The 22,500-nt window shown below is 46.8% G+C and overlaps 1 protein-coding gene across 2 annotated transcripts in view; it reads left to right on the top strand.

The window, feature by feature from the left end:
- grm7 (glutamate metabotropic receptor 7) overlaps positions 1-22,500 on the top strand; it is a 413,809-nt gene that overhangs the window by 390,893 nt on the left and 416 nt on the right. The window contains exons 11-12 of one of the 2 annotated variants that reach the window (XM_031825762.1): positions 232-255; positions 21,373-22,216. In XM_031825762.1, coding sequence (XP_031681622.1) covers positions 232-236 — 5 coding nt within the window. In that variant the 3' untranslated portion in view covers positions 237-255; positions 21,373-22,216. Of the gene's footprint in view, positions 1-231; positions 256-21,372 lie in introns of both variants that reach the window. The other variant, XM_031825761.1, reaches the window with a different exon arrangement.

Raw genomic sequence — 22,500 nt, 5'->3', positions numbered from 1 at the left:
TGGAGTAACAAGAAAGCACTAGGAATTGCAGCATTCTTCAGGCTACCATTGGAATGACACCGGCCACATATTAATTGTAATATTAACTGTAAAATCAATTCCTCCAGAAATGAATGTGTAAATTCGAATTTCATGGGGAATATGTGGTCTCATTACAAGGCTCTGTACCTCAACCCCTTTGAGGTACACTGGGACAGACACACTCACCAAATAATGTTTTCTCTCCAACAGGCTAAGTCTCATAATTTATCAGAGGTAAGACCAAATTAATCTTCTACTACTTTTTGCTATGACCTTGTTCCCATTTCTTGAAGGCTGAAGGGGAAGAGAGACAAGGAAAAATAGGAGAGGAGAGGAGAGGAGAGGAGAGGAGAGGAGAGGAGAGGAGAGGAGAGGAGAGGAGAGGAGAGGAGAGGAGAGGAGAGGAGAGGAGAGGAGAGGAGAGGAGAGGAGAGGAGAGGAGAGGAGAGGAGAGGAGAGGAGGCGATGGGAGGGGAGGCGAGAGAACAGATAGATGAGAGAGGAGAGGAGAGGAGAGGAGAGGAGAGGAGAGGAGAGGAGAGGAGAGGAGAGGAGAGGAGAGGAGAGGAGAGAAGAGAAGAGAAGAGGGGAGAGGAGGGGAGGGGAGGCGAGGGGAGGGGGAGGGGAGGCGAGAGAACAGATAGATGAGAGAGGAGAGGAGAGACTAAGAGAGGGGAGGAGGATGTGAGGGAAAAGCTGATGAGCTTCTTCCAGCTAGATATTTATCAGAACTTTTAGAAATTCACTCCCAACCTTAACACGGGAGAGACAAGGGGAGCAGAATATGACAGTGTAATTGAGTGGCAGGAATATAGTCTTGCAGTCCTGAAACTGCATTACTATGGATCAGGGTCAAGACATCATTTAAATTGAAGCCAGTCAATTTGGGAACTAAACTGAAACAATAATTAATTGAAAAAAAAAGAGCATTTATTTTCAATGACTTCTCAATAAACTGAAATGTAGAAGCTATTGTTTAATTCACATTACTTCCTGAATTGACTGAGATAGTTGACTGGCCAACCCTGCTATGGCGCATGCTTCCTGATCACCCTACCCATTGTATTTGGAACGTGCTAGCAAGAGATATGTGTACCTTTTAAAATGGACTGCACAGTGTACACATCAAATACGTCTAGAATGTGTCACGTTTACTTGTAAAATGTTTCTTATGTGTATATTGGTGGTGTGATTACACATTACACAGGCTCGGTGATTAGAGTGTTGATGACAACGACAGAGAAGGTAAAGTGTGGTTATACCTGTAGAGAGAGTGTAAATAAGGTAATATATACATCCAAGCACATTAGACACATAGCTTTAGGGACTAATCCAACACCCTGGCAACCATGTTTTTGGGGCTTGTTTAAGACAATACCTCTCTTGTGTTGTGCTTCTTTTCAATCAATATGCTGATTGTAATTCCTTTTCTTTCCACACAGTAAACATTGCTTTTGAAAAAGCATATATAAAATGCAAAGTGTAAAGTTTTTCTGATCGCTACACTGTCCCCATTAGGAGAAGCCTTTTTGGTTCCAGGTAAAACTTTGCCTCTTTTAAAAATGGAAAGGGAAGAAGGTAAGGAATTTGACTGTCGGCCCTGCGTTAAAAATCTAAATTGGTTATAGAAAATTGTGATAAATAGAAAAGTATACCAGTTTAATTTAACGACCAAAAAAATGGACAGAATGCAAAATAAATTCCGTGCCACATGGTTTACACAAAACGACACCGGATTCAAAACTTCAAGTTTTCAATTGAAATGGTCAAATACAAATTATTGCAACCAATAGAATGTTATATATATATATGGGTGATGCAACCTTCCCAAATCTGCAGATTTTGTTGCGAAGAGACAGAATCATTAGATCACTTGTTTTAGTACTGACCAAATGTAGGTTGTTTCTGGTCGCGGGTTCAGGAATGGCTGAAGGATAGAAAAACGTACCTGGACCTAACTCTGTAAATAGAATTGCTGGGTGACATGAAAAGTCATAGTCAATCCATCAATAATATAATACAACTTTTAGTAGAAATATTAATATTTAATTTACAATCTGTAGAAACTATGAGAAGAGAAAGATTCAGAACTTTTGTGAAACGTCACAGCACAGTTCAAAAATATATGGCAAATATAAATAAACACTGGATGGTCTTCAGAGATAGATGGGAGGGTTTGATGGTAGCTGAAGGATGGGACAGATGGTCTTCAGAGATAGATGGGAGGGTTTGATGGTAGCTGAAGGATGGGACAGATGGTCTTCAGAGATAGATGGGAGGGTTTGATGGTAGCTGAAGGATGGGACAGATGGTCTTCAGAGATAGATGGGAGGGTTTGATGGTAGCTGAAGGATGGGACAGATGGTCTTCAGAGATAGATGGGAGGGTTTGATGGTAGCTGAAGGATGGGACAGATGGTCTTCAGAGATAGATGGGAGGGTTTGATGGTAGCTGAAGGATGGGACAGATGGTCTTCAGAGATAGATGGGAGGGTTTGATGGTAGCTGAAGGATGGGACAGATGGTCTTCAGAGATAGATGGGAGGGTTTGATGGTAGCTGAAGGATGGGACAGATGGTCTTCAGAGATAGATGGGAGGGTTTGATGGTAGCTGAAGGATGGGACAGATGGTCTTCAGAGATAGATGGGAGGGTTTGATGGTAGCTGAAGGATGGGACAGATGGTCTTCAGAGATAGATGGGAGGGTTTGATGGTAGCTGAAGGATGGGACAGATGGTCTTCAGAGATAGATGGGAGGGTTTGATGGTAGCTGAAGGATGGGACAGATGGTCTTCAGAGATAGATGGGAGGGTTTGATGGTAGCTGAAGGATGGGACAGATGGTCTTCAGAGATAGATGGGAGGGTTTGATGGTAGCTGAAGGATGGGACAGATGGTCTTCAGAGATAGATGGGAGGGTTTGATGGTAGCTGAAGGATGGGACAGATGGTCTTCAGAGATAGATGGGAGGGTTTGATGGTAGCTGAAGGATGGGACAGATGGTCTTCAGAGATAGATGGGAGGGTTTGATGGTAGCTGAAGGATGGGACAGATGGTCTTCAGAGATAGATGGGAGGGTTTGATGGTAGCTGAAGGATGGGACAGATGGTCTTCAGAGATAGATGGGAGGGTTTGATGGTAGCTGAAGGATGGGACAGATGGTCTTCAGAGATAGATGGGAGGGTTTGATGGTAGCTGAAGGATGGGACAGATGGTCTTCAGAGATAGATGGGAGGGTTTGATGGTAGCTGAAGGATGGGACAGATGGCCTTCAGAGATAAATGGGAGGGTTTGATGGTAGCTGAAGGATGGGACAGATGGCCTTCAGAGATAAATGGGAGGGCTTGAGGGGAGCTGAAGGCTGAGACTGGATTCTCTTCAGAGATAGATGGTTGGGGTTGAAGGGAGCTGAAGGGCGAGACTGGATGGTCTTTGGAGATAGATAGGAGGGTTGAGGGGAGCTGAAGGCTGGGACTGGATGGTCTTCAGAGATAGATGGGAGGGTTGAGGGGAGCTGAAGGATGGGACTGGATGGTCTTCAGAGATAGATTTGATGGGAGCTGAAGGCTGGGACTGGATGGTCTTCAGAGATAGATGGGAGTGGTTGAGGGGAGCTGAAGGCTGGGACTGGATGGTCTTCAGAGATAGATTTGATGGGAGCTGAAGGCTGGGACTGGATGGTCTTCAGAGATAGATGGGAGGGGTTGAGGGGAGCTGAAGGCTGGGACTGGATGGTCTTCAGAGATAGATAAGAGGTTTGAGGGTAGCTGAAGGGTGGGACTGGATGGTGTTCAGAGATAGATGGGAGGGGTTGAGGGGAGCTGAAGGCTGGGACTGGATGGTGTTCAGAGATAGATAGGAGGGTTGAGGGGAGCTGAAGGCTGGGACTGGATGGTATTCAGAGATAGATTTGATGGGAGCTGAAGGCTGGGACTGGATGGTCTTCAGAGATAGATGGGAGGGGTTGAGGGGAGCTGAAGGCTGGGACTGGATGGTCTTCAGAGATAGATTTGATGGGAGCTGAAGGCTGGGACTGGATGGTCTTCAGAGATAGATGGGAGGGTTGAGGGGAGCTGAAGGCTGGGACTGGATGGTCTTCAGAGATAGATAGGAGGTTTGAGGGTAGCTGAAGGGTGGGACTGGATGGTGTTCAGAGATAGATGGGAGGGGTTGAGGGGAGCTGAAGGCTGGGACTGGATGGTGTTCAGAGATAGATAGGAGGGTTGAGGGTAGCTGAAGGGTGGGACTGGATGGTGTTCAGAGATAGATAGGAGGGTTGAGTGGAGCTGAAGGGTGGGACTGGATGGTGTTCAGAGATAGATGGGAGGGGTTGAGGGGAGCTGAAGGCTGGGACTGGATGGTCTTCAGAGATAGATGGGAGGGGATGAGGGGAGCTGAAGGCTGGGACTGGATGGTCTTCAGAGATAGATGGGAGGGTTGAGGGGAGCTGAAAGCTGGGACTGGATGGTGTTCAAAGATAGATGGGAGGGGTTGAGGGGAGCTGAAGGCTGGACTGGATGGTGTTCAGAGATAGATGGGAGGGGTTGAGGGTAGCTGAAGGGTGGGACTGGATGGTCTTCAGAGATAGATGGGAGGGTTGAGGGGAGCTGAAGGCTGGACTGGATGGTGTTCAGAGATAGATGGGAGGGGTTGAGGGTAGCTGAAGGCTGGGACTGGATGGTCTTCAGAGATAGATGGGAGGTTTGAGGGTAGCTGAAGGGTGGGACTGGATGGTGTTCAGAGATAGATGGGAGGGGTTGAGGGTAGCTGAAGGGTGGGACTGGATGGTGTTCAGAGATAGATGGGAGGGGTTGAGGGGAGCTGAAGGGTGGGACTGGATGGTCTTCAGAGATAGATGGGAGGGGTTTAGAGGAGCTGAAGGCTGGGACTGGATGGTGTTCAGAGATAGATAGGAGGGTTGAGGGTAGCTGAAGGGTGGGACTGGATGGTGTTCAGAGATAGATAGGAGGGTTGAGTGGAGCTGAAGGGTGGGACTGGATGGTGTTCAGAGATAGATGGGAGGGGTTGAGGGGAGCTGAAGGCTGGGACTGGATGGTCTTCAGAGATAGATGGGAGGGTTGAGGGGAGCTGAAGGCTGGACTGGATGGTGTTCAGAGATAGATGGGAGGGGTTGAGGGTAGCTGAAGGGTGGGACTGGATGGTCTTCAGAGATAGATGGGAGGGTTGAGGGGAGCTGAAGGCTGGACTGGATGGTGTTCAGAGATAGATGGGAGGGGTTGAGGGTAGCTGAAGGCTGGGACTGGATGGTCTTCAGAGATAGATGGGAGGTTTGAGGGTAGCTGAAGGGTGGGACTGGATGGTGTTCAGAGATAGATGGGAGGGGTTGAGGGTAGCTGAAGGGTGGGACTGGATGGTGTTCAGAGATAGATGGGAGGGGTTGAGGGGAGCTGAAGGGTGGGACTGGATGGTCTTCAGAGATAGATGGGAGGGGTTTAGAGGAGCTGAAGGCTGGGACTGGATGGTGTTCAGAGATAGATAGGAGGGTTGAGGGTAGCTGAAGGGTGGGACTGGATGGTGTTCAGAGATAGATAGGAGGGTTGAGTGGAGCTGAAGGGTGGGACTGGATGGTGTTCAGAGATAGATGGGAGGGGTTGAGGGGAGCTGAAGGCTGGGACTGGATGGTCTTCAGAGATAGATGGGAGGGGTTGAGGGGAGCTGAAAGCTGGGACTGGATGGTGTTCAGAGATAGATGGGAGGGTTGAGGGGAGCTGAAGGCTGGGACTGGATGGTCTTCAGAGATAGATAGGAGGGTTGAGGGTAGCTGAAGGGTGGGACTGGATGGTGTTCAGAGATAGATAGGAGGGTTGAGTGGAGCTGAAGGGTGGGACTGGATGGTGTTCAGAGATAGATGGGAGGGGTTGAGGGGAGCTGAAGGCTGGGACTGGATGGTCTTCAGAGATAGATGGGAGGGTTGAGGGGAGCTGAAGGCTGGGACTGGATGGTGTTCAGAGATAGATGGGAGGGGCTGAGGGTAGCTGAAGGGTGGGACTGGATGGTGTTCAGAGATAGATGGGAGGGGTTGAGGGGAGCTGAAGGTTGGGACTGGATGGTCTTCAGAGATAGATGGGAGGGGTTTAGGGGAGCTGAAGGCTGGGACTGGATGGTGTTCAGAGATAGATAGGAGGGTTGAGGGTAGCTGAAGGGTGGGACTGGATGGTGTTCAGAGATAGATAGGAGGGTTGAGTGGAGCTGAAGGGTGGGACTGGATGGTGTTCAGAGATAGATGGGAGGGGTTGAGGGGAGCTGAAGGCTGGGACTGGATGGTCTTCAGAGATAGATGGGAGTGGTTGAGGGGAGCTGAAGGCTGGGACTGGATGGTCTTCAGAGATAGATTTGATGGGAGCTGAAGGCTGGGACTGGATGGTCTTCAGAGATAGATGGGAGGGGTTGAGGGGAGCTGAAGGCTGGGACTGGATGGTCTTCAGAGATAGATAAGAGGTTTGAGGGTAGCTGAAGGGTGGGACTGGATGGTGTTCAGAGATAGATGGGAGGGGTTGAGGGGAGCTGAAGGCTGGGACTGGATGGTGTTCAGAGATAGATAGGAGGGTTGAGGGGAGCTGAAGGCTGGGACTGGATGGTATTCAGAGATAGATTTGATGGGAGCTGAAGGCTGGGACTGGATGGTCTTCAGAGATAGATGGGAGGGGTTGAGGGGAGCTGAAGGCTGGGACTGGATGGTCTTCAGAGATAGATTTGATGGGAGCTGAAGGCTGGGACTGGATGGTCTTCAGAGATAGATGGGAGGGGTTGAGGGGAGCTGAAGGCTGGGACTGGATGGTCTTCAGAGATAGATAGGAGGTTTGACGGTAGCTGAAGGGTGGGACTGGATGGTGTTCAGAGATAGATGGGAGGGGTTGAGGGGAGCTGAAGGCTGGGACTGGATGGTGTTCAGAGATAGATAGGAGGGTTGAGGGTAGCTGAAGGGTGGGACTGGATGGTGTTCAGAGATAGATAGGAGGGTTGAGTGGAGCTGAAGGGTGGGACTGGATGGTGTTCAGAGATAGATGGGAGGGGTTGAGGGGAGCTGAAGGCTGGGACTGGATGGTCTTCAGAGATAGATGGGAGGGGATGAGGGGAGCTGAAGGCTGGGACTGGATGGTCTTCAGAGATAGATGGGAGGGTTGAGGGGAGCTGAAAGCTGGGACTGGATGGTGTTCAAAGATAGATGGGAGGGGTTGAGGGGAGCTGAAGGCTGGACTGGATGGTGTTCAGAGATAGATGGGAGGGGTTGAGGGTAGCTGAAGGGTGGGACTGGATGGTGTTCAGAGATAGATAGGAGGGTTGAGGGTAGCTGAAGGGTGGGACTGGATGGTGTTCAGAGATAGATAGGAGGGTTGAGTGGAGCTGAAGGGTGGGACTGGATGGTGTTCAGAGATAGATGGGAGGGGTTGAGGGGAGCTGAAGGCTGGGACTGGATGGTCTTCAGAGATAGATGGGAGGGGTTGAGGGGAGCTGAAAGCTGGGACTGGATGGTGTTCAGAGATAGATGGGAGGGTTGAGGGGGGCTGAAGGCTGGGACTGGATGGTCTTCAGAGATAGATGGGAGGGTTGAGGGGAGCTGAAAGCTGGGACTGGATGGTGTTCAGAGATATATGGGAGGGGTTGAGGGGAGCTGAAGGCTGGACTGGATGGTGTTCAGAGATAGATGGGAGGGGTTGAGGGTAGCTGAAGGGTGGGACTGGATGGTGGTCAGAGATAGATGGGAGGGGTTGCGGGTAGCTGAAGGCTGGGACTGGATGGTCTTCAGAGATAGATGGGAGGGTTGAGGGGAGCTGAAGGCTGGGACTGGATGGTGTTCAGAGATAGATGGGAGGGGTTGAGGGTAGCTGAAGGCTGGGACTGGATGGTGTTCAGAGATAGATGGGAGGGTTGAGGGGAGCTGAAGGGTGGGACTGGATGGTGTTCAGAGATAGATGGGAGGGGTTGAGGGGAGCTGAAGGGTGGGACTGGATGGTGTTCAGAGATAGATGGGAGGGGTTGACAGGAGCTGAAGGGTGGGACTGGATGGTGTTCAGAGATAGATGGGAGGGTTGAGGGGAGCTGAAGGCTGGGACTGGATGGTGTTCAGAGATAGATGGGAGGGGTTGAGGGTAGCTGAAGGCTGGGACTGGATGGTGTTCAGAGATAGATGGGAGGGTTGAGGGGAGCTGAAGGAGCTGAACTAATGTAAAATATACCGTGTCCCTAAAATGTATATGGGAACAAAAATATACATATAAATACAACAATTGCAATGATTTAACTCAGTTACAGTTGATTTAAGGAAATTATTCATTTGAAATAAATTCATTAGGCCCTAATAGCTGGATTTCACCTGACTGGGCAGGGGTGTAGCCATGGGTGGTCCTGTGAGGGCATAAGCCCAGCCACATGGGAGCCAGGCCCAGCCACATGGGAGCCAGGCCCAGCCACTGGGGAGCCAGGCCCACCCACTGGGGAGCCAGGCCCAGCCACTGGAGAGCCAGGCCCAACCACTGGGGAGCCAGGCCCACCCACTGGGGAGCCAGGACCAGCCACTGGGGAGCCAGGCCCAGCCACTGGGGAGCCAGGCCCACCCACTGGGGAGCCAGGCCCAGCCACTGGGGAGCCAGGCCCAACCACTGGGGAGCCAGGCCCACCCACTGGGGAGCCAGGACCAGCCACTGGGGAGCCAGGCCCAGCCACATGGGAGCCAGGCCCAGCCACTGGGGAGCCAGGCCCAGCCACTGGGGAGCCAGGCCCAGCCAATCAGAATACATTTTTTTCCCCAAAAGGTCCTGGGCTGGGGAGGTTACATGTGGTCTGCGAAATGAATATTCAATTCCCTGACAACTCTAGTGGACATTCCTGAAGTCAGCATGCCAATGGTGAGCTCCTTCAAACCTTGAGACATCTGTGGCATTGTGTTGTGTGACAAAACTGCACATTTTAGAGTAGCCTTTTATTGTCCCCATCACAAGGTGCACCTGTATAATGATCATGCTGTTTAATCTTGATATGCCACACTTGTCAAGTGGATGGATTATCTTGGCAAAGGAGAAATGCTCACTAACAGGAATGTACACAAATTACTAAACATTAGAACATTAGAAACAACTAAGATTTTTGTACGTGTGGAATTTTTCTGGGATCTTTTATTTTCAGCTCATGAAACATGGGCCCAGCACTTTGCGTATTGCATATATTTTTTTTTCTTCAGTATATACAGTACCAGTCAAAAGTTTGGACACACCTACTCATTCAAGGGTTTTTCTTTATTTGTACTATTTTCTACATTGTAGAAAAACTATGAAATAACACTTGGAATCATGTAGTATATTTGAGTAGCCACCCTTTTCCTTGATGACAGCTCTGTAAACTCTTGGCATTCTCTCAACCAGCTTCACCTGGAATGCTTTTCCAACAGTCTTGAAGGAGTTCCCACATATGCTGAGCACTTGTATGCTGCTTTTCCTTTTCCTCTCTGCGGTCCAAATGATCCCAAACCATCTCAATTGGGTTGAGGTTGGGTGATTGTGGAGGCCAGATCATCTGATATAGCACTCCATCACTATCCTTATTGGTCAAATAGCCTTAACACAGGCTGGAGGTATGTTGGGTCATTGTCCTGTTCATTAACAGATGATAGACCCACTAAGCACAAAACAGATTGGATGGCATATCGCTGCAGAATACTGTGGTGGCCATGCTGATTAAGTGTGGCTTGAATTCTAAATAAATCACTGACAGTGTCACCAACAAAGCACCCCCACACATCACCCCTCCTCCTCCATGCTTCACGGTGGGAACCACACACGCGGAGATCATTCGTTTACCTACTCTGCGTCTCACAAAGACACGCTGGTCGGAACCAAAAATCTCAAATTTGGACTTATCAGACCAAAGGGACATATTTCCACCGGTCTAATGTCCATTGCTCGTGTTTCTTCCTCAAAACTTCTTATGGCTTAGACTCCACTACCGGGATCGATATGACAACAGCCAGTGAAATTGCAGGGCGTCAAATTCAATCAACAGAAATCTCATAATTAAAATTCCTAAAACATACAAGTATTTTACACCATTTTAAAGATAAACGTGTTGTTAATCCCACCACAGTGTCCGATTTCAAAAAGGCTTTATGACGCAAGCACACCAAACGATTATGTAAGGTGAGTGCCTAGTCACAGAAAAACTAAGTCACAAAAAGTAGAAATTAATCACTAACCTTTGATGATCTTCATCAGATACATGTATGTTTTGTTCGATAAGGTTCATATTTATATCCAAAAATCTCAGTTTACATTGGTGCGTTATGTTCAGTAGTTCCAAAACATCTAGTGATTTTGCAGAGAGGAACATCAATTTACAGAAATACTCATAATAAACATTGATAAAAGATACAAGTGTTATAAATGGAATTATAGATCCACTTCTTAATGCAATCGCTGTGTCAGATTTTTTTTTTACTTTAGGAGAAAGCACACCATGCAATAATCTGAGTACAGCACTCAGACACAAAAACAAGATATACAGATATCTGTCATGTTGTGGAGTCAACAGAAGTCAGAAATAGCATTATAAATATTCACTTACCTTTGATGATCTTCATCAGAATGCACTCCCAGGAATCCCAGTTTCACAATAAATTATTATTTTGTTCGATAAAGTCCATCATTTAAGTGCAAATACCTCCTTGTTGTTCACGCATTTTGTTCACAAATCCAAATTCATGATGCGCGATCAGTAGGTCCAGACGAAAAGTCAAAAAGTTCCATTACAGTCCGTAGAAACATGTCAAACGATACATAGAATCAATCTTTAGGATGTTTTTAACATAAATCTTCAATAATCTTCCAACCGAAGAATTCCTTTGTCTTTAGAAATGAAAAGGAACGCAGCTACCTTTCACGGGAGAGCGCCTGATCAGCTCATGGCAGACACCTGATTGAAAGTGCTCTCATTCCCTCCTCCTTCACAGTAGAAGCCTGAAACAAGGTTCTAAAGACTGTTGACATCTAGTGGAAGCCTTAGGAAGTGCAACATGACCCCATAGACACTGTATATTCGATAGGCAATGAGTTGAAAAACTACAAACCTCAGATTTCCCACTTCTTGGTTGGATTTTTTTCTCAGGTCTTTGCATGCCATATGGGTTATGTTATGCCCACAGACACCATTCAAACGGTGTTAGAAACCCCAGAGTGTTTCCTATCCAGATCTACTAAATATATGCATATCTTAGCTTCTGGGCCTGAGTAGCAGGCAGTTTACTCTGGGCACCTTATTCATCCAAGCTACTCAATACTGCCCCCATCCATAAGAAGTTTTAACCACTTGTATGGTTATACAACATGCATCAACAATACTAGAGTGATAGCGACATATGTTACTGTTAGCATAGGTTACATACGTATGGTTACATACAGTGGAAAGAAAAGGTATGTGAACCCCTTTGGAATTACCTGGATTTCTGCATATAATAGTCATATCATTTATTCTGGTCTTCATCTTAGACATAACAATAGAAAAACACAGTGTGTTTAAACTAATAACACACAAAAATTGATGTTTTTTGTCTATATTGAATACGTCATTCACAGTGTAGGTTGGAAAAAGTATTGTGAACCCCTAGGCTACTTACTTTTCCAAAAGATAATTGGTTAGGAGTCAGCTAACCTGGAGTCCAAACAATGAGATGAGACTGGAGATGTTGGTTAGAGCTGCCCTGCCCTATAAAAACACTCACGAAATGTGAGTTTGCTAATCACAATAGGCATTGCCTGATGTGAACCATGCCTCGAACAAAAGAGATCTCAGATGACCTAAAATTGCAAATTGTTGACTTGCATGAAGCTGGAAAGGGTTACAAAAATATCTCTAAAAGCCGTGATGTTCATCAGTCAGACAAATTGTCTATAAATGGAGAAAGTTCATTACTGTTGCTACTCTCCCTAGGAGTGGCCGTCCTGCAAAGATGACTGCAATAGCACAGCACATAATGCTCAACGGGGTTAAGAACAATCCTAGAGTGTCAGCTAAAGACTTACAGAAATCTCTGGAACATGCTAACATCTCTGTTGACGAGTCTACGATATGTGAAAAACACTAAACAAGAATGGTGTTCATGGGAGGACACCACGGAAGAAGCCACTGCTGTCCACAAAAAACATTGCTGCAAGTCTGCAAAAGTTTGAAGTTTGCAAAAGAGCACCTGGATGTTCCACGACTGGCAAAATATTCTGTGGACAGATTAAACTAAAATTGAGTTGTTAGGAAGGAACACTCAAAACTATGTGAAGAGAAAAAATGGGCACAGCACAGCAACCTCTAAACCTCATCCCAACTGTAAACTATGGTGGAGGGAGCATCATGGTTTGGGGCTGCTTTGCTGCCTCTGGCCCTGGACAGCTTGCTATCATCGACGGAAAAATGAATTCCCAAGTTTATCAAGACAGTTTTCAGGAGATTGTAAGGCTTTCTGTCCGCCAATTGAAGCTCAACAGATGTTGAGTGATGCAACAGGACAACGACCCAAAACACAAAAGTAAATCAACAGCTGAATGGCTTCAACAGAAGCAAATGCACCTTCTGGAGTGGCCCAGTCAGAGTCCTGACCTCAACCCGATTTAAAAGGCTGTGGCATGACCTCGAGAGCGGATCACACCAGACATATTAAGAATATTGCTGAACTGAAACAGTTTTGTGAAGGTGAATGGTCCACAATTCCTCCTGATTGTTGTGCAGGTCTGATCCGCAAGTAAAGAAAATGTTTGGTTGAGGTTATTGCTACCAAAGGAGGGTCAACCAGTTATTAAATCCAAGGGTTTACATACTTTTCCCACCCTACACTGTGAATGTTTACATGGTGTGTTCAATAAAGACATGAACATGTATAATTGTTTGTGTGTTATTAGTTTAAGCGGACTGTGTTTGTCTATTGTTGTGATTTAGATGAATATCTGCAAAAATATTATGACCAATTTATATTCCAAAGGGTTCACATACTTGTTCTTGATGTTGTATGTTACTATTAGCATAGATTGCATATCATGGCTACGTATGTTACTATTAGCATTGTTAGGTTCTTATTTTTCAGAGTAAATAATTCATGGACACTAGAGAAGCTTTAACCAAGTTTAATTCTTCCCAAAGGTTCTATACAGCTGTATTCATACAACCCAACACTTCTCCCATCCATATCTATATATATCCCACTTAAGACACTCCTCCTCCTCTCTAATCCTTCTTATGGTTTAACAGGAAAAGAGTAACAAGATACCAACCACTTATTACTCCCTTCAGGTGACCTGTTCTCACCTCCAGGCCTCAACCCCTCCTTCACCTAATCCACAGATGTCCATCTGTCTCCCCTGTATCAACACATCGCTGTCCTCACCTCCTGACCTCAACCCCTCCTTCACCTAATCCACAGATGTCCATCTGTCTCCCCTGTATCAACACATCGCTGTCCTCACCTCCTGACCTCAACCCCTCCTTCACCTAATCCACAGATGTCCATCTGTCTCCCCTGTATCAACACATCGCTGTCCTCCTTTCCTGACCTCAACCCCTCCTTCACCTAATCCACAGATGTCCATCTGTCTCCCCTGTATCAACACATCGCTGTCCTCCTTTCCTGACCTCAACCCCTCATTCACCTAATCCACAGATGTCCATCTGTCTCACCTGTATCAACACATCGCTGTCCTCACCTCCTGACCTCAACCCCTCCTTCACCTAATCCACAGATGTCCATCTGTCTCCCCTGTATCAACACATCACTGTCCTCCTTTCCTGACCTCAACCCCTCCTTCACCTATTCCACAGATGTCCATCTGTCTCCCCTGTATCAACACATCGCTGTCCTCACCTCCTGACCTCAACCCCTCCTTCACCTATTCCACAGATGTCCATCTGTCTCCCCTGTATCAACACATCGCTGTCCTCCTTTCCTGACCTCAACCCCTCCTTCACCTAATCCACAGATGTCCATCTGTCTCACCTGTATCAACACATCACTGTCCTCACCTCCTGACCTCAACCCCTCCTTCACCTAATCCACACGTGTCCATCTGTCTCCCCTGTATCAACACATCGCTGTCCTCACCTCCTGACCTCAACCCCTCCTTCACCTAATCCACAGATGTCCATCTGTCTCCACTGTATCAACACATCGCTGTCCTCACCTCCTGACCTCAACCCCTCCTTCACCTAATCCACAGATGTCCATCTGTCTCTATCAACACGGTGCTCTGCTCCCTTCCACCCAACACATTCCAACACATTCCACAGCTCTCTCTTTCTGCAGAGACCCAGTCTCTTTTACTACTATGCGTTTAATCTATCATGTCTTAAATATCTCAATGTTGAAAATGTCGAATCCAACAGCATAGATTATGTATCGTGGTTACATACAGTATATTACTAGTAGCATGGGTTACATGTCATGTGGCCTGTCCCTGTCCCTGTCCTTTCCAGGTTGGGTCGTCAATTCCAGTCACACAGCCTGCGTGCCAAATGGTACCCTGTCCCCTACATTGTGCACAACCTTTGACCAGGATCCATAAGGTAGCCACAAAAGTATTGCACTATAAAGAAAATAGGATGCCATTTGGGACACTGGCTAGAGAAAACGCAGCAGTCTGCCATCTCTCCTGCCTCGTCCTCCGTCATGTCTCCCCATAGAGCACTGAACCATCTGGTCCCAGGCATCCCTCATCCCTCTGCTCCTCTCTCTCTGTCTTTCTCTCTGTCTTTCTCTCTGTCTTTCTCTCTCTCTCTCTCTTTTTATCTATTTATTCCTGTCTCTCTCACACTCTCTCTATCACACTCCATCCCTGTACAGCTGTCTCTCTCTTTCATTGTGTCTTGGTCTTTGCTACTCCCATTGCCCTGGAACCTGACATGAATGGCATGATACCCTATAATCCCCATCAATTCTACTGACTTGGTTAAGGATATCATATTGGAAAACAGCTATTGCCTCTCAACTAGCCTTGTGGTTAAAGTGAGATTGGAAGGTTGGGAGTTTGATCCACGGCCTAGTCATACCAAAAATGGGACCCGATGCGTCTCTGCTTGGCACTTACCATTGATTATATACTGAAGAATTGGGATAAGGGCCTGGGATAGACTAGTGTCCTGTCCAGGGGGTGTACTGTACATCAAGCTGTCTCCCTACAGAAACAGGAGATAGACTAGTGTTCTGTCCAGGGGGTTACTGTACATCAAGCTGTCTCCCTACAGAAACAGGAGATAGACTAGTGTCCTGTCCAGGGGATGTACTGTACATCAAGCTTTCACACTAGATAAACAGGAGATGGACAAGCGTCTTGTCCAGGGGGTGTACTGTACATCAATCTGCCTCACTACAGAAACAGGGAATAGACTAGTGTCCTGTCCAGGGGGTGTACTGTACATCAATCTGCCTCACTACAGAAACAGGGAATAGACTAGTGTCCTGTCCAGGGGGTTACTGTACATCAATCTGCCTCACTACAGAAACAGGGAATAGACTAGTGTCCTGTCCAGGGGGTGTACTGTACATCAATCTGCCTCACTACAGAAACAGGGAATAGACTAGTGTCCTGTCCAGGGGGTGTACTGTACATCAATCTGCCTCACTACAGAAACAGGGAATAGACTAGTGTCCTGTCCAGGGGGTGTACTGTACATCAATCTGCCTCACTACAGAAACAGGGAATAGACTAGTGTCCTGTCCAGGGGGTGTACTGTACATCAATCTGCCTCACTACAGAAACAGGGAATAGACTAGTGTCCTGTCCAGGGGGTGTACTGTACATCAATCTGCCTCACTACAGAAACAGGGAATAGACTAGTGTCCTGTCCAGGGGGTGTACTGTACATCAATCTGCCTCACTACAGAAACAGGGAATAGACTAGTGTCCTGTCCAGGGGGTGTACTGTACATCAATCTGCCTCACTACAGAAACAGGGAATAGACTAGTGTCCTGTCCAGGGGGTGTACTGTACATCAATCTGCCTCACTACAGAAACAGGGAATAGACTAGTGTCCTGTCCAGGGGGTGTACTGTACATCAATCTGCCTCACTACAGAAACAGGGAATAGACTAGTGTCCTGTCCAGGGGGTGTACTGTACATCAATCTGCCTCACTACAGAAACAGGGAATAGACTAGTGTCCTGTCCAGGGGGTGTACTGTACATCAATCTGCCTCACTACAGAAACAGGGAATAGACTAGTGTCCTGTCCAGGGGGTGTACTGTACATCAATCTGCCTCACTACAGAAACAGGGAATAGACTAGTGTCCTGTCCAGGGGGTGTACTGTACATCAATCTGCCTCACTACAGAAACAGGGAATAGACTAGTGTCCTGTCCAGGGGGTGTACTGTACATCAATCTGCCTCACTACAGAAACAGGGAATAGACTAGTGTCCTGTCCAGGGGGTGTACTGTACATCAATCTGCCTCACTACAGAAACAGGGAATAGACTAGTGTCCTGTCCAGGGGGTGTACTGTACATCAATCTGCCTCACTACAGAAACAGGGAATAGACTAGTGTCCTGTCCAGGGGGTGTACTGTACATCAATCTGCCTCACTACAGAAACAGGGAATAGACTAGTGTCCTGTCCAGGGGGTGTACTTATACGTCAAGGTTTTCTTATTTAGGATCACAAATTTGTTTACGTATCTGTTAGTGAACATTTCTTATTTGTCAAGATAATCCATCCACCTGACAGGTGTGGTATATCAATAAGCTGATTAAACAGCATAATCATTACACAGGAGCAACTTGTGCTGGGGATAATAAATGTCCACTCTAAAATGTGAAGTTTTGTCAAACAACACAATGCCACAGATGTCGTCCATATATTTATATATTATTAATTCCATCCCTTTACTTAGATTGGTGGGTATTGGGTATATGTTGTGAAATTGGTAGATCTTACTTTTTAGATATTGCTGCACTGTCAGAGTTAGAAGCTCAAGCATTTCCCTACACCTGCAATAACATCTACTAAACACGTGTGTGTGATCTATAAAACTTTATTTGATTTCACACGTTTTGAGGGAACGTGCAATTGGCATGCTGACTGCAGGAATATCCACCAGAGCTGTTGCCAGAGAATTTAATATTAGTGTCTCTACCATAAGCTGCCTCCAACGTCATTTTAGAGAATTTGGCAATACGTCCAACCGGCTTCACAACCGCAGGCCACGTGTAACTGTAACAGTATAGACTGTACGTCCATCCCCTCGACCGGGCGCGAACCAGGGAAGCTCTGCACACGTCAACAGTCACCCACGAAGCATCGTTACCCATCGCTCCACAAAACCCACGGCCCTTGCAGAGCAAGGGGAACCACTACTTCAAGGTCTCAGAGCGAGTGACGTCACCGATTGAAACGCTATTTAGCGCGCACCACCGCTAACTAACTAGCCGTTTCACATCCGTTACATAACCACACTAGACCAAGGACCTCCACATCCGTCTTCTTCACCTGCGGGATTGTCTGAGACCAGTCACTCAGACAGCTGATCAAACGGAGGAGTTTGTTTGTCTGTAACAAAGCCCTTTCTTGGAGAAAACGCATTCTGATTGACTGGGCCTGGCTCCTCGGTTGGTGGGCCTATGCCCTCCCTGGCCCAGCCAAGGCTGCACTCCTGCCCAGTCGTGAAATCCATAGGTCTAGTGAATATATTTCAATTTACTGGTTTTGCTTATATGAACTGTAACTCAGTAAAATCGTTGAAATTGTTGCATGTTGCGTTTATATATTTTGGTCAGTATAGTATAACAGCTTAATGAATTTCTTCAAAAAATAAGATATTCTATTTGATTAGTTGAAGAATATATGATAAAATTAAAGCAATCTGTCATTTGATATACAGTACATTAGAGGGCCTAATGCATACCATTTGGAGACAGGGAGGGGAGAGAGTGAGAGGGTGAAGGAGCTGGAGAGACAGTGAATGAGAGGGAGAGGGTGAAGGAGAGGGAGAGGGGGAGAGGGAGTGGGGAAGAGGGTGAAGGAGAGGGAGAGGGAGTGGGGAAGAGGGTGAAGGAGCTGGAGAGACGGTGAAGGAGAGGGAGATGGGAGAGGGAGTGGGGAAGAGGGAGTGGGGAAGAGGGTGAAGGAGAGGGAGACGGGGAGAGGGAGTGGGGAAGAGGGTGAAGGAGGGGGAGAGGGAGTGGGGAAGAGGGTGATGGAGAGGGAAAGGGGGAGAGGGAGTGGGGAAGAGGGTGAAGGAGAGGGAGACGGGGAGAAGGAGTGGGGAAGAGGGTGAAGGAGGGGGAGAGGGAGTGGGGAAGAGGGTGATGGAGAGGGAGAAGGGGAGAGGGAGTGGGGAAGAGGGTGAAGGAGAGGGGGAGGGGGAGAGGGAGTGGGGAAGAGGGTGAAGGAGGGGGAGAAGGGGAGAGGGAGTGGGGAAGAGGGTGAAGGAGAGGGAGAGGGGGAGGGGAGACGGAGTGGGGAAGAGGGTGAAGGAGATGGAGACGGGGAGAGGGAGTGGGGAAGAGGGTGAAGGAGAGGGAGACGGGGAGAGGGAGTGGGGAAGAGGGTGAAGGAGGGGGAGAGGGAGTGGGGAAGAGGGTGATGGAGAGGGAGAGGGGGAGAGGGAGTGGGGAAGAGGGTGAAGGAGAGGGAGACGGGGAGAGGGAGTGGGGAAGAGGGTGAAGGAGGGGGAGAGGGAGTGGGGAAGAGGGTGATGGAGAGGGAGAAGGGGAGAGGGAGTGGGGAAGAGGGTGAAGGAGAGGGAGAGGGGGAGAGGGTGAAAGAGTGAGGGGGGAGAGAATAGTTTATATAATAGAGAAAGTCTAGGGATTATAGTTCCTGTAATTGTTTTCCCCTTTATGTCCATAGATGGAATGAGATAAGTAGAGGCAAGTTCTCTATCATATTTCCCTCTATATACTGTAGAATACCCCTACTCCACGCCTGGATGAACACTGGGAGACTAAGCCCCATTTAACAACATCAAATCTCATTAAAAATCTGTTCATATACAACCCAGGAAGTTTAAGACACTTCAGAAAAAAATTCTGACTAGTGAACACTATGGTCATTTTCATGTTTTCATAAATTCATATAATGTTTGTGAATCAGGTACACTAAGGCATTTGTAAACTTTCTATAGCAATGTAAGTGGGGAAAGCGGACATGCGTTTGGACAACTAATAGACACCGCAGGAAATAAAACCTAATAAAAACATCTGTCTCGTCCAGGACCAGAGTCTACGGAGACCGGTGCACCATAGCCAATCAGAGCTACAGTAGGCGTGGAAAAGATGAGACCGGTGCACCATAGCCAATCAGAGCTACAGTAGGCGTGGAAAAGATGAGACCGGTGCACCATAGCCAATCAGAGCTACAGTAGGCGTGGAAAAGATGAGACCGGTGCACCATAGCCAATCAGAGCTACAGTAGGCGTGGAAAAGATGACGCCAACAGACATGGCAGTTCTGCTTCTAGCTCCTAAGAAACTTTAGATTATTTTTGTGTGTGTTATTTCTTCCATTATTAGCCCAGAACTTTTTTGTTGTGTTATTACATACAGTCGGAAATAACTTTTGGATTTCAGAGCAGCGTTAGCTCACTCCAGAGAATTTGTTTCCACCACGGAGTCCAATGGCGGCGAGCTTTACATCACTCCAGTCCACGCTTGGCATTGCGCATGGTGATTTTAGGATTGTGTGCAGCTGCTTGGGCATGGAATCCAATTTCCCGATGAACAGTTATTGTGCTGACGTTACTTCCAGAGGCAGTTTGGAACTCGATAGTGAGTGTTGTAACCGAGGATAGGCGATTTTTACACTTCAGCACCTGGCTGTCCCATTCTGTGAGCCTGTGTGGCCTACCACTTCAGCTGAGCCCGTTGTTGCTCCTAGACTTTTCCATTTCACAATAACAACACTTACAGTTGACCGGGGCAGCTCTAGCAGGGTAGAAATTTGATGAACTGACTTGTTGGAAAGGTGACATCCTATGATGGTGCTACGTTGTATGTCACTGAGCTCTTCAGTAAGGCCATTTTACTACTAATGTTTGTCTATGGAGATTGCACTGCCATGTGCTCGATTTTATACACCTGTCAGCAACAGGTGTGGCTGAAATAGAATCCACTCATTTGAAAGGTTGTCCACTTACTTTAAAAAAATACTGTATATAGTGTATGTATAGGGCTGTACCTTAAGGATGTATAAACCTAGGAGAGTAGTCCCCATGTATATTTTAGCTATCAGGAGCCTGGCATGCGGTGGGGCCGTTTGGAGACTTGACAAATGACACCCTATTATCTATATAGTGCACTACTTTGATCAGGGCGCTGGTAGAAAGTAGTGCACTATGTAGGGAATAGGGCGCACCCTTAGGGCTCTGGTCAAAAGTAGTGCACTATGTAGGGAATAGGGTGCTATTTGGGATGCCGACAACAACTTCTGTGAAGATTCATGATACAGAGTAACGTTGGATCGCACTATGGTTATTGCCACCACCATCTGTCCATAGAATGTTATTCATTATGAACTGAAAGGCTAAATTGGTCCTGGATCTGCACTCCTGCTCTGAGACTCCTTGTAGATACGGGGCCAGGGCGCAGGGGTTAGTCATAAGGGCTTTCTTTCATATCATTCAATCACTGTTGATATACAGAATTAGAATATGCTTTACAGGTGTTAGATCTTAATTTGACAAGTTTCGTTGCAGGAGTAAAATAATCCTTCAGCAGGTGGATTTGATTATTGTTGTTTTTTAAGAGAAGGCTATAGGCTATAGTTTAAGTGTGCGATCTAGTGAGAGAATAAGAACGGCAGGTTTTTGTAGAATTTATGTAAATCACAAGGCTCTTTTGAATTTACAACAGAGTGAAAAATGTATGTTATCGATCAGTTTTGGGATCCGTGATTAACTTAACCAGGTGTGTTAGTACTGGGCTGGTGAAAATACCTGCACGCTCTGTAGGTCAGCAGGACTGAAGAACACGGATCTATGCTAATGCATTGTAGTGTGTTGTTAGCAACAACCTCAACCTTGAGATGACAAGATGTCTCCCGCTATTGTTCTGTCAACGTTGTCCCCTGCAGTTATAACTGTTCCAGCATGTACCACTTACCTGCTACTGTTGTGCATTTATCTTGTGTACATATACACTTTGTACCTCACCCTCACCCTCATCCTTATCCCTGACTTTAACAATGTGTGTTTTTTTTTCAACAAATAAAACACACACTCGCAAAAGAAAAGTCAGTATGTTCTGCATGTCAGATCACGACGACTTCCTCATAACCCCACTATGCTACACTCTTCCAAAAGAAAACTGACAAATCCTGAACCATTATATGTGGGGGAAAAAAAACATATTTTTTATTGTCATTTCTCCTCTCCAGGTCCGGCAGCAAAGAAGAAATATGTGAGTTACAATGACCTTGTGATCTAAGAGCCGTCACCAGAGAGAGGGACATGATGGATGGAGATGCTTGGTCTCCTGCCCTGTTGGCAACGAAAGAAAAAGGATGTTTATGTTGCTCTATTGCCCACTCACACCCCCGGAACCCTCGCACCAAAGGAACCCCGGAACTCCGGAACAGGACAGGGACAATGGGTGGGTTCTGGGTTCTAAGAGCTTTCTATTCAATCAGAAGATTCTGTGTGGCAAACTGATGTTTTAACATGGTTACGATGGAATGGAAAAGACCAAAAAAGAGACATACTGTGGGTGGGTGTAAAACGTCAAGAAAAAATTGAAAGAAAATCAAGTCAGTTCTGATGGGCAAAAAATATCTACTAAATCATTTGTTTTGCAAAATGATTGCAAAGAAAAAAAGAAGCCCAGACCCTCCCTGCTGGCTCTACAACCCCCCCTGTGCCCCTCCGGGTTAGGGTGGTCATCTCTGCCGACCCCTCAGAGATGGTCCCCCACTCCCTAGAGATGTGTCTCTACAGGTACACAGGCTGCAGCAGGAGGACTAACTGTACTTGTACCTGCCTGTACCTTCAATGGAGGCTGTTTCTTGTCTTTTAATGTCCTTCCAAAATGCAAGTTTTCCAAAATTCCTGTCAAAAATAGTGTGTGGTTCCATTGGTCTATCTGTTACATTTGGTGTTAAATTTTTAACATCAAACTTTCTTTTTTTGCTTGTCTGTTTTTTCCTTCCTTGCTTCTTGGACGCACATTCAATTAAAGCCATATTCTTGTCTTTGAGATGTTCAGATGTTCATGTTTTTCTTTGGGGGGGGGGGGGGGGGGGGGGGGGTTGTATGTGGGCTCACAAGCAAGAGGGACAGTGCTTGCTTTGTCCCTTCCCGTATGTGTGTGTTTCTACAGACATGTTTTTAGTATGTTGTAAGGGTACAGTATTGACCATCAACTGTGTTTTTAAATGGACTAAAAGAGAGCTCCAGTCCAGTCAAGGCTTTGTTGGCTCGATATAAAAAACTCCAATGACTCAGATTTAACAAGGTATATGTCCCCGTGTAGAAGTTGTCAATGCATGCCAGCTATGTTTGATGTTAAG

The sequence above is a fragment of the Oncorhynchus kisutch genome, linkage group LG5 (assembly GCF_002021735.2).
Source record: "Oncorhynchus kisutch isolate 150728-3 linkage group LG5, Okis_V2, whole genome shotgun sequence".
In the NCBI taxonomy this organism is placed as follows: domain Eukaryota; kingdom Metazoa; phylum Chordata; class Actinopteri; order Salmoniformes; family Salmonidae; genus Oncorhynchus; species Oncorhynchus kisutch.
Note: the sequence above shows the minus strand (reverse complement) of the source record. Positions and strands in the feature narration are given on the sequence as shown.